Source organism: Adelges cooleyi, unplaced genomic scaffold, assembly GCF_023614345.1.
Source record: "Adelges cooleyi isolate 19-005CV unplaced genomic scaffold, UGA_ACOO_1.1 ACOO_flye_CR_arks_rails_tigmint_CR_PRNA_23, whole genome shotgun sequence".
In the NCBI taxonomy this organism is placed as follows: domain Eukaryota; kingdom Metazoa; phylum Arthropoda; class Insecta; order Hemiptera; family Adelgidae; genus Adelges; species Adelges cooleyi.
In genome coordinates, this window is record NW_026095893.1 from 3510603 (window position 1) to 3524045 (window position 13443).

Genomic DNA, 13443 nt, shown 5'->3' on the forward strand with positions numbered 1-13443 from the left:
TGATAATTTGGGTAGTTGGTTTGATTGTTAAAAAAATGGAAGTTAAATACAAATAGGAGAAGCAATGTCTTTGAGAATACGAATACGACTTGTCCATTACAATTACTTATTGTCTTATGTGACTGAAGTTTTTGATTTGCGTTTTAACAAGCGCCACCGAGCTTAAAGCGCATTACGCAAATAGGTATTGCAATCATGATATTTAGAATGACAATACTGTGAAACTTAAATTAGAGGGACAATCTACTGATGTGTTAGTGTACGTGTGTGTTATATATTAGTATTGTTAATACTCGCACGGTTTACTGTTGTACAGTTTTTGTCGAGTAGCCTTAAACAACTGCGGCGCATTATTAACAACGTTTGTTGTGCAATGATAAACGTTATAATATATACCTATTATGCAGATTATTAGCCCAAGTGCGTAGGTAGTTTTAAATTGGAAAATTATCGAAAAGCCGAGGCTACTTTAATATATCTTCACTATTTTGATGTATTATAAATATGTAATTGCCATTCAAGGGTCGCAATAGAGTTAGCGCTTTTTTCTTTTTAAATAGAGTAATAATATTTTAATTTACTGCATTTGGCGTTACCGAGAAATTCATGATGCTGAAAATTATATTTTATATGCTAATGACTGCATCCGTCAGTCGGTGCATCCGGTTATTAGACTGTTATTGTACGGTTTTTTACGCCTATAATAAATGAGTCTAGTGTTTATCGTTTTTCCTCTGTCCTCCTAAGGACCGGCAATTATTATTAAATAATAATCTAACAAACGTTTTGAAAAATCAATTAGTAGTAGTCCGAAAAAATAATTAACTACCAAAAAAAGAGTCTTAATTACTGAACTAATAATTACACATTACAGTTTAAGCTTTAAATTAAGATTTTGCTGAAGATTTCCTTAATACTCTTTAATAAATAGGGGGTATAACGTCGTCTTAAAACATTTATTGCTAAACCTGGTCGAACGCCTGACTCGACGACATAAGAAAATACCCGGCTAAAAGTAGCCGGAAAAAATTATTTGTATTTGTGTCTTATACCAAAGTAGGGAAAAAACAGACTATATAGGTATCGAAGTATTTTTACGTTATTGTACATATTTTGTTTTTGGTCTGAAATCATTGTTTTATATAATTTTTTATTCGTTTTGGAATGGAATTATAATAATTATCTAACAAAAGATTTTTAATACATTTTATTTAGACATTTTTTACATGTAATGAAACTATAATTAAGTGTACTCGAACGTTTATTTCAGAACCTGGTCAAACACCAAAGTCCGCAAAAGATTCCGCTCGTGTGTGGTGATCCACAGGAAATCTGTTAAATCTATTAAATTAAATCCTACAAATTTAATCCGTTATCCGTCGCCAATTCGTCGACGACCAAATTTATGGAATAAAACGTGAATAAATCTATAAATCTTTTGAAATAGTCTAAAAAACCAGAGGACCTGACCTAAATCCTATACAAAAATTACTTATTAAAAGGTGGGTTTAGTCCTTTGAAAGATTTGGTCGGTGTTGGTTGAGGGATTTTTATTTTTCCGTTATACGGTCATACGCACTCAAAAGATTTCATCTGTTAGACCAAATCCGACGAAAGCTCCGCTTATACGTGGCGGACTATTAATTATAAATATTCCCTTTGAAAATTGTAGGCGTTATCCTTTTATTTTTTATAATAACAGCTAGTGAATAAAAAAAAAAAACATTATTTTTAGTTAGCTAAAATTTATGGTCTTAAAAAGAGGCATTTCATTAAAATTTTAGTGCAACGGTTGTATATAGTATGCATGATTGATTGGCCAGCTGATTTGGATGGTCTTTGGCCACGTTCGATCGGCGACCTGAAGACTTATATACGCCATAATGTAATAAATAATAATATAATATCCATCCATTATGAATCCATTCGTTTGGAATTCTAAAAGCGTGCAAGTCGGCTAATGGTGAGACTCAGTCGTCGTTCCATACTACTAGCATTAACATTATTATCGCGTCTTCGGCGGTAATGTGACGCATGCGATTACATGTGTCTGTGTTTTTCGGCGATTGAGTAACGCCACGGCCTGAGGATGTTCCATTTTAATTGCGTAATATGGCATTTTGTATAAATGTTTTTATATTGACATAAAAAAATATTTTTCATGAAAGAAAACCTACCGCAAGCAATAATATAATATAAGAAGGCGCATAACCGTCCGAATAAGCTGGCCTATCAACATGTACTAAGGTTTCATACAGGAAATTTTCAACTTGTTGCCTGTAACTAACTGCAGCAGTCTTCTGCAGACTTTTACACCTTCAACTAGTTACAGTTATTTTAGGTACTAGTTTGTTTCACTAATATATTTTTAATTGAAATCAGAATACTTTTGGTTTTTAAATAACTTTAGCAATTTATTGAAAACGTATAATGTGCATCGGATGCAGCTTTATTGAATCGTCGAAATGTCGAATCTCCATATTTAGTGCAAAATGTATAATAAACTGTATAGAATTATATGCACTAATTAGGATCATTACATCAATTGCGCATTGTGTTATTGCTATTTCCATCCCCACTCGATGTTGCACTAATGTTTTTTGGCGTATCCGTGCTAGGCCAGTAATAATAATCCTTAATGATGGCTTCAGGCTTCTATTTACCAATTTAATGTCTAACGCATAAAATCAGACGTCCATTGATATACATTTCGTTTGCTAACTAGTCGGCCTTGAAGGATGACATCAAAACGATGTGTCTCACCCGAGCCGTTTAAGGGCTACTGGTTTCTGGAAAACCGAAGACATATTATGACAAACATAAGGGAGAATGTAATGTCCTTACAAAGTCATAGTAAATGAACAGATTTATGAAAAAAAAATTAAATGCTTGTTTTACGTATAAGATATGAATATAAAAATGTTCAAAGTATTAAAAAATGTGGTAAATTATGTACCTACAAGTATTGAAAAAAACTGTCTTACATTAGATTGATCACCCTGTAGACAGTGATCCTAAATTTTAACAACTGTGAAAGTAATTATTTAAAACTTGTCGACCAGTCAAAGTGTTCAGTAAATTATTCTTAATCTAAAATGTTAATTAAATATATATATATACGTTGCTATTTAAGTATTAAAAGTTGATAGAGCTCTGGAAACAAATAACAAGATATAAATTTTAATGTTGTCTTATATTGTTAAATAACACAAACCAAAGTGTCTTAAATAAAAACTACAATATTGCAGTTAATTTAAGAGAAAATTAGTATCTTACGTTAAATTGATCACATTGTATATGTATATACACTGGTCGAAAGTTAGTCATGTATTCGCTGTTGCAGATACAGTGAATAATACCTACTAATAATTATGCTTTTAGCTTCTGCGGCATGTGCAAATATATTTTTTAATTATAACTAGCATCGTTATTTTTTTAGGACGATTCCAGAACGACATTGGATATTGTCGCAACACGAAAATTACTCGAGAATGCGATTGAAACTATGTCCCAACTATCATTTTGACGACCACAAGAACGCCAGCAATCTACGAGACAACGCCGGTAAGATTTTACCTACTCCGGGAACTATTTGGACAATCTGATTTTAAACTGGCTTATAATGTAGCCTATTTGGTACTAATACATGCACTAACCAGTCATCGTAATATTATGTTTATTAGTTTAACAGCTCTTAATATTTAATTACGAGACGTCTCGACTATTTATCCAACTACTTAATCTAAAAGCTAAAATATAACAGAAATTGAGCATTTTTATTTGTTAACAACAATTGATTTATGAATGTTTTTTTTTTTTTGAAAACACGAAAGCTTTTGAGTTTTGACGATACACACTGTATCAGTTAGTTACACTAACTTGATCATTTGATCGTATGTTTTATCTCACTAATTGGATGAATTCTTTAAGATTCGTTTTTAAATTATTTATCAAGTAGATAAAACAACACTATTTTTCTATTACAGGTAATGCCGTCAAATGCATTATGGACTGTCCTGAAATTCCGCCGAGTATGCCTCAAGTGGCCGTCCGGAGCTTAGTGGAAGAAGACGGAGAGATGTTACCCGACGAAGACATTGCTTCGTATAAAACTAACTATCCTGAGTAAGGACCCCACAGCTGATTATTACATTTTTTTATTGATCTATATTCCTTGGCCAGTACGAACAATAATGAAGATAATTACTTATTATTAGTTTGCGGGACATATTTTTTTATAATATATTTTAACGGAGTGTTTGCTTTAAAGGGAAGACAACGAACGAAAAGAAAAGCTCATGTTGTCCGTCGAATGTCAATTGGTGACATTGATGAGCGTAATCAAAGGGAGGTTAGTCATCACGACCACCCACGCATACTTCCATGATTTGACGCCCATCACTGAGGATTGCGATAGACACGATTTTAAAGTAAACCATCTTCTATTTTTTCAAATTACATTCACCTAGTCAATTTAATCCTCTCCCAACTCCCTTATCTTACCTCTTATATTTACTTATTCTCAATAATTCTATCTAATCAGTCACTCCATGTATCCATCTTAACATTCAGACCCTTCCATTTTTTCTCATTTCTCATTTTTTAATGAAAACTTTAAAACACTAGTTTTATGTATGCAATTTTATTTTTTATTAAATCTATAATCGTTCAATGTTAACCAATTAAATTGTCGAATTTTGTTGTAACTCAATATTAAAAAGTCAGTAAACCTAAATAAAACAAAAATAATTTAAAGAATTGTAACAAAAATGTCAGTTTGGGGTCTATTTTCCAAATGTAATGTCTTACATTCGTTAAAAGTAGTTACTAGCTTTCACGCGTGGAACTTAAACGCCAATATTAGTTTACAACCATTGATCAGAAGTTCAAATTGTTCTATTAGGTAATCACTTTTTGTTATGAACATATTGTGTGTTTTGCTTTTAGTGGTCAATGACGAAATTGCGAGACGTGTACTTGAGACGGTACAATCTGCGCCGTAGCGCTTTAGAATTTTTTTTGATGGACCAGTCGAATTACTTTTTAAATTTCACAACGAAGGTAATGTGATTATTAGGGAACATATTATCAGTACTCATTATGTTGGTCTAATACTTGTATTATATTTCGTATTTCAGACCCGTTTGAAAGTGTTAACGGTAATCTATAACGTGCATCCGCCGAGTTTTTCTTACAACAGCAGCCGACACCCACAAGACTTACTGAGGAAATCGGGCGTAACTCAAAAGTGGGTCAACAGAGAAATATCGAACTTCGAGTATTTGATGCAAGTAAGTAGCCTCTAATTCCTCACATCGAGCAAATAACACTACGCACACTTAATTTTTTTTTTTTGGTAGTTGAACACCATAGCCGGCCGGACATATAACGACCTCTCGCAGTATCCGGTATTTCCTTGGGTGTTGGCTGACTACTCGTCCGAGGAATTGGACTTGAATGATCCAAAGACGTTCAGAGATTTATCTCGACCGGTGGGTGTAGTCAATCCCTGCAACGAAGCCGACGTCCAGGCCAAGTACAAGAATTTCGAAGACCCGAACGGAGTGATCGGCAAGTTTCACTACGGCACGCACTATTCGAATTCTGCCGGTGTGCTCCATTACTTGGTCCGAGTCGAACCGTACACTTCTCTGCACATAGACCTCCAGAGCGGCAGGTCAGTGTTCACGTGGTCAACTCGCTAACATAGCGGTTAAATATTAACAAAATCCACTACTTTCAGTGTCACACTACGAATTTGTTTTAATTTTGTAGGTTCGACGTAGCGGACCGTCAGTTTCATTCAATCGCCCAGACTTGGAAGTTGTTGATGGATACGCCCAACGACGTCAAAGAACTCATACCCGAGTTTTTCTATTTCCCCGAGTTTTTGAAAAACATGAACAAGTAAGATCGCCGTTGCTTTTATCGAAAATCATAGTCGTAAATCAACCAACAGATTTCAAAATTAAAAAAGTGACGTTTTCCTCCACTTTATGGAAAGACAATGAATCATGTACTTGTTTTTGGGCCATCCCCGCCACTGACTGATTTTTATGTCCATTTTCCTCTCCTCCCCTCCTTTTTTCTTCCTCTATCTTACAATTTACTCCTCTTTCATCATTTGTCACTGATCTCTTATCGGCATCCGTAATCAACTGTTTCTTATCACTGTTGGAAAAACGGTAATTAAACTTATTATTCAGATTGACCCCCCAGATCTAATACATATTCATGTTATAAGAATCCTCTTGACCAGCCAGATAAATTACAATATGGTTGAATTTATGAACTAAAAATTATGTTTATCAACAAATCTAACTATCATAATTGGTCCACTTTTCGTAGCTTTGATCTAGGTCGTTTGCAGTCGTCGAAAGAAAAGATAGGAGATGTAATTCTTCCTCCGTGGGCGGATAATCCCGAAGATTTTATTTACAAGCACAGGAAGGCCTTGGAGTCTGAATACGTATCTAGTCACTTGCACGAATGGATCGACCTAATATTCGGGTACAAGCAAAAAGGACAAGCAGCGGTGGACGCAATGAATGTATTCTATTATTGCAGGTAATTGTTGCGATGATGCCTACGCTATGAAATGTGTGTTTCTTAACACTACTGCAATTAACTTTTAATTAAGCTATCTGCAATCTATTCCATATCAACTGCCATTCTCTTTCCCTTAAACGTTATTTTTTACTCAGCTTTTTATTACTCAAAATATTCTTCTCACTCTAATATCTGTCTTATCATCCACTAATGTTCTCGTAATAAATTATGTTATCGCTTCTATTTTCGAGGCTGGTTTTGTTATATAATTACTTCGTTTGTTAATATTTGTGTTCCTCTATCGTGTTCGTAATTGTTGAGGTAAATTGTTTTTACAAAATTTCAATTAAAAAAAAAACTATTTAGCTACGAGGGAGCTGTGGACTTAGATGCCATCGTCGATCCGGTGGAAAGGGAGGCGGTCGAAGGCATGATAAACAACTTTGGACAGACTCCCAGTCAACTCCTGCGGGAACCACACCCGCAAAGGTTGCCACTAGACAAAGCTCTGGAGAAAATGATGAAATCCGACAACAAGAAACCAGACCTCACCATGATGCTAAAGGAGTTGTCCACGTTTTACGTAGAGGTACCGTTGAAGGATAATGAAAAAACTGTTTTCTACAAAAATAATTTACTGTCAACAGATAACGGACAGCAAACATCCAATGGTGTTTTTAAGCCCCCCTCGTTCGGGACCTAAAGGGCTTTTGCAAACGGCCGACGACACGCTGGTGACCGTATGTGAGAATACTCTCATCGGCCGGCACTCTTGGTTACCATACGACAGACATTCCAACAAGGGTTTTACACTAGAAGTAGACCAGTCGCACGTGTTGCTCAAGTACTATTTGTAGCTGCTAGCTTATAATCTGTAACAAATGCAAAATAATCATTTCCATTAACACTGTATTTTGTTTCATTCTGTTTCAGAAGCAAAAAAGATCCTAACGCTTATCCCACGAGGTCATCTTCGTATCATCCGTCCATTAAAATAAACAGCCACCTGTTCGCCGTGTCTAATGATGCCAAATATCTCTTCACAGCAGGTCATTGGGATTACAGCGTAAAGACATTTAGTTTTTCGAGAAACAAGTACCTCTCGTCGGTTATCAGACATTTTGGTAAAACTTGTTTTTTTCCATTAAAATAAGTAGTAAACAATGTAAACTGTTGGGGGATGTTAAAAAACATTATTATCAAAACACGTATTTTTTTACGCTTTATGTACTTTAATAAGCATAAAAAATCTCAATTTGATCCGTCTTCACCAATTTTTAATACTTAAATAAATAGGTGTCTTCAAAGTATAATATGTAACTAAAATATTATTACATCGTTTCCAGCGTAAAAAATACATATCATATTGCTAAATAATTTTTTGAAAAATTCGACCGTTCTCTTGTGAGACAGAGTATATTTTTATTTGATTCGGTATACAATGTGGTATTATTGCAAGTGTCAACTGCATGTTCGCAGCAGCTTATGATTTTTAAAATTAAGTTAATTTTATAAATCTGATTATTATTGGCCTATTATTGTAAGTTAAGTATCAATATTAATTGCGTAATATCATCATAAACAGTACGTCAATGTTTAGCGAAAGAGGCAATGTTATTGGTGGATTTTAATTCCGGTATGTCCTGAACACAATTAATGAAATTACATAAGTACAGCGACTTTTCTGACCGCAATGTAAATATAATTGAATTCTCAATTCTTTTATATCATAACGAATTATTATTACTCGAGGAGATTGTGCGTTTAAGCGACAATGAGTCAAGAGTAGCCGAAGTAATCGAATAGGGAAATACAACAAAATAGATTACTCTTGATTTTTACTATTATAACGGAGATTATTAGTTCTGTATTCTACTTAATACATATTTTACGATAATTCAACCATGTTTTTTTTTGTGTTTTTCAGACATTGTGACTTGTATAGCGTTGGACACCTGTGGATGGTACATGATAAGCGGATCTAGAGACTGTACGTCGGTCGTCTGGGACGTGTCCAACGCGAATAACGTCAGCCCCAAGCCTTTCCAAACGCTACTCGGTCACGACTTACCAGTCACTTGTGTGGCGATTGCCACCGAATTGGACATGGCCGTTTCCGGATCCGAAGACGGCACCGTGAACGTGTACAGCATACACCAGGGGCTGTTGGTCCACTGTCTAATTCCTCTGGGTTGTGTCTGCCCTCCGTCCACGATATCCTACGTGACCGTTTCGTTTCAAGGACACATCGCGTTTTCCGCCAAAGATAACGTACGGACATATTGCCTATTTAAGCCATATTATTATCCGGTTATAAGAATATTAACTAACGCCCATCGCTTATTGTACAGGAAAGCCATTCCGTTCACGTGTTCAGCTGCAATGGCGATAATTTGGGCTCGAAGTACGTCGGGGCCCAGGTGACCGGCATTACGACCATTGGCGATTGTTTGGTCGTAGTCGACGACGCGGGTTATCTGACATTAAGCAGACTCTTGGGGTAAGTCGATAATATGATCGAAACCGTATGTATTATAAGCTATGAGCTACTACGAAACAGGAACTAGGCACTAACGGCCTACACAATAGTAACAATAATTAAGAAAACCACATTAGAGCAAGTAATTATGTGAAATATGTTAGTTCTTTTTTTTTAAATTATATGTTTCATTTACAATTCATAAAGAAAATAGTCCGAATTAGACAAAATCTTAAGAACGTTTATTTTTACAATAAAAATAAGAAAATTATTTTATGAAAAACGTTATTACATTATAAAAAAAAACTTAATTTTTTAATTTGAAAGCTTGTTTTATAAAAGTATGACGTTTCTGTAACATTCCTTTAACCCCTAATATGATCACCATTTACATATTATAATTAATTAAAATAACATTTATGTCGATAGTATAAGCACGACTTGAGTCAACCAGTTGCAAAAGGTCGTACTGTCCACTTTCAGCCAAAATCGTTATTTTGCTATCTTATTATTGTTCATTGGTCATTCGTTCTCGTATATAATTCTCGAGTTTCAAAACATAGTATGTCCTATTTAATTTATAATTCTGAAGTCAAAAGTTGTATTAGAGTAAGTAGTAAATAAATAGTATTTTCGCTATTTCTGAAATTTGTATTTGTGTGTACATGAAACTTTTTGCAACTACTGGACTTGTATTTTGTGAATTTTTTCAACTTTAGGAGCGATTTAAATATCCAGTTGTGCTGGAGTAAATCTAAGACCTGATTTGGACGAAGCCACTTTTGTTTTATAAAATAATACATATTTTAGGGTTTGTTCTAAAGGTAATCTTTGTAGTATATTTTATACGTTAGAAACAATAATTTACCTCGTTTGGAACAAAACTCAAAATAAATAAATTATATAGAATATTTTCACTGAACCCGAATCTGGCCTTAGATTTTTTCTAACACGTACATTTTTTTCAAGTTGGGTATGTAGCGAAAAAAAAATTCCAAGAACAATATGTTAACTATGAAATGACCTACTAATTAGTAAAGACTATCTTTAATTTTTGTACATTTATTTAAAATGTATAAATATAATGGTAATTTTAATAATAATTTTGTCGGGACACATATTGAATCTCTGGCCAAAAACCATTAAGATTTTTTTTTTGCGCTATGGGAAATAGTATTAACAGTAAGCAGCGCAGTCATCACAACTGTGACGCATACGGTTCAATTTATGTTTACAAATAAATCTAACAAAAAGTTTAGCTATTATTAGTGTGTGGATAATTGTGTTTAACCCAGGAATACGTTCGCGTGCATCCTTAACGGACCTATTCATATAGTTGCATTTGTCCTGCGTTACATATGGATGTGCTTTTATTATTATTACATCCGATAAACAGCACCAATGGCGTACAACAATAATAACAGTATTATGATTTATTTATTTATTATATTTTGTTGCAGTTTACATCCGGTCTACGACGTTCCGTTGGATGTTCCTGTGCAAACGGTGGTCGCCACGCCGGGCAACACACACTTGCTGGCACCCCTCAGAGACGGTAACATAGTGGTCATTGGATTGCCCAACTCGAGCAACTGATTTCCGTTACAAAAAATTGTTTTTTTTTGTAAAATCTAGTTAAAATTTCTATAATATCGTTGTTTAAAATCTGTATTGTATTTTATGTGTAATCGGTTGCCAAATACTAGTGATGGTATTCGATCGTATTATTGCTCATTACTTGTAATTTGTTTTTTTTTTTATTGACTTAACTCGAATAGGGGCTAGTCTTACATCAATATATATATATATATATATATATAAGTACACATAATATGTAGGTACACTTATTGTATGACCGCAAAACTACCTATTTACATACTGCTATTACTATATAATAATATCATCATCAGTTATAATTTTTAAATCATCAGTGGTTTTGGGTACACTTTAAAGGAGTAAAAATAATCATACAACACTAACTATAGGTATTTTTATTATTATTGATATTGATATTTTAATTGTTATATTGTGATTTAAAACTTGTTTGACTTAATTGTAATTCGTAGTTGTGATCTTAATTATATTATTATTATTATTATTATACTTTTTTCGACGAATTTTACTCGTTTTTTTTATTACTGTTAAAAATAGTTATGTTTTTACTTTTTTTTTTCGTGGTACGTGTTAAATTTTGATATACTTTTTATATTAATACTGGCGGTTTAGGCCGACGCAATTAGATTGGGATCGGTTGAATTTATACTAGTAGTAGGCGCTTTAATTATCTGACCCTTCTTCCCAACAAAAGCCGTATAACTCCAATTGAGACGTATGGGCCCCATGGAGAAATCTGCAAGTCGGCCTTGACAATCAATTGTAATATGTAATATTATATACGTATATACAGAGTGATTCAGGATAAGACAATGATTTTTTCTTAAAATAATTGTAATTGTATAATTTATATTATTTTACAATATTAGACAATATTCAAACTTTTTCCACAGCACTATCAACTATTGAAATTTAAACTGGAACGTATATATTTAATTCATTTTTTAAATAAGGAATAACCTGTTTTGGATAATTAGTTTTAAAGTTATTAAAGTTAAAAGTTTAGGGTGAGAGGAAAGATAAAATTAAGTATTATTTTTATTTGCGCGCATTACTCTACCACACTCCCCCTCCATGGTCCAGTCCTTAATTTTAATTAAGTTGGTCAACATTTTCAGTAAATTATTCTTTATTTAAAAAGTTAATTAAATTGCACGTTCCCATTTCAATTTTAAAATTTGACAGAGCCCTGGAAAATACTAAAAATGTTGTAAAATAACAAAAACAAATATGTTTTCAAAAAGAAAAACTTAAAAATTGTAATTATTTACCGAGAAAAATAGTGTCTTATCCTTAATACATCCTGTATATATTATACATATTTTACAAATCGTTATACGTTTGTTATAGGTTGCCAGATTTGCTTAGAATATCGTTAATAGGTACTACGGTGCACTTAACCACACATTCACACGGACCTTGTTTTACTACATGGCTCAATACGTTTGAAATTGTTTTATTTGTAATGCTTATGATTACAAAACAATGTAGCCCGATAATAGTAGGCTCGTACAAATTGATTTGGTTTTCTTTAAAAGACACCAAAGCTTCAAAGATACCGTGTTAAAATACTTCGATAAGGCATTTTAATATCACTAATACGATATTATTATACATACTCTTTTTATCAGTTATCATAGTGGGAGTTTATAAATTTTTGTAAACAATACTCAAGCGCGAAATAAATAATAATAACACCAAAGTGTTTTGTAATAATTATTATATTTACTCTGACGCGACAATGTTTTTCATAGTTCAAAACTTATGGAGAAAAAGAATCGTGTGGAATTTGTACCACTTGCACTCATAATACTGGTGATAATAATAAATACAATGATAGTCGTTGAATGTAAACAATGAGAAATCTGCATTGTTCTTACCCAAAGGCATTGTATTGTGGTTCGATACACATACATTATATTGAATAGGCAACACGTAATATACCTAAAAACGATCACGCGTTAAACCGATGAACCCGTTTAAATTAAAATCAATATGTATTATAACTGTTACATCATATTAGATACCATAAACTTCTTACAGTTTGCTCAAATAAACGTTAGTTAAAATGAATCTTTTTGAAAATCATAATCGTCGAGACTCTCTCAAAGATCACCAGAAAGCTTAACTGAAAGAGTTAATAAAACATTTGTTGCAAAACTTTGGAACTAAGAACGAGTTCGTTATAAATCTTGGCCAATGTCTAAGTGTCTATAGATCAGTGTTAGAGATAAAAAAAACCAGCACTAAAGTATTGGACAATCGTGTTGAGGACAGTACATATTTGACGGGAGGTCACAATTCTTGGGGGGAATTATTGTAACTCAAAAGTGATTAAATTAGGTACCTTCATAAGCGTTAACGCTTTGGATGCGAAACTGTAGATGGTAAAACGTATTACAGTGATTTTTTATTGAACATTCGTCCATTAGTTTAATGGACTTAATATTCATATTTTTGTCATTTTTATCATTTCTATTATTATTAAATAATTTATTTAACCATTACAGATTCGCATCTAATTGCAATTGTTTTCTTCAGTCATAATAATTTATTCCTAAGGGCCCGTGACCAACCCGACCCCGTCTCGTCTGAGCTGGCTCTTTTTGTCGTCTACATTTCTTAAAAGTTCTAGGTACTTTATATTAGTTTGTGATGTTTTATAATGAGTTTTATTGTTGTGGAAATAATAATGGGCAACGCGTGCACTAATAAGAATTAATTTTTAACTAAAAGTGCAATTCAATTTACACGTTTTATATAAATTGTTTTATTGATTGGTGGAATATATGCAATATGAA

At 33.2% G+C, this 13443-nt stretch overlaps 1 protein-coding gene across 3 annotated transcripts in view; it reads left to right on the forward strand.

The window, feature by feature from the left end:
• The window catches only part of LOC126835456 (neurobeachin-like protein 2), a 96115-nt gene extending 85107 nt beyond the window's left edge, over positions 1-11008 (forward strand). For all 3 annotated transcript variants that reach the window (XM_050568061.1, XM_050568062.1, XM_050568063.1), the window contains 14 exons: positions 3440-3564; positions 3987-4125; positions 4271-4430; positions 4948-5061; positions 5139-5291; positions 5361-5677; positions 5776-5907; positions 6349-6567; positions 6916-7138; positions 7197-7393; positions 7483-7673; positions 8477-8820; positions 8901-9049; positions 10489-11008. In XM_050568061.1, the coding sequence (XP_050424018.1) occupies positions 3440-3564; positions 3987-4125; positions 4271-4430; positions 4948-5061; positions 5139-5291; positions 5361-5677; positions 5776-5907; positions 6349-6567; positions 6916-7138; positions 7197-7393; positions 7483-7673; positions 8477-8820; positions 8901-9049; positions 10489-10624 (2599 nt within the window). In that variant the 3' untranslated portion in view covers positions 10625-11008. The remainder of the gene's footprint in view (positions 1-3439; positions 3565-3986; positions 4126-4270; positions 4431-4947; positions 5062-5138; positions 5292-5360; positions 5678-5775; positions 5908-6348; positions 6568-6915; positions 7139-7196; positions 7394-7482; positions 7674-8476; positions 8821-8900; positions 9050-10488) is intronic.
• Positions 11009-13443: the final 2435 nt, after the last annotated feature.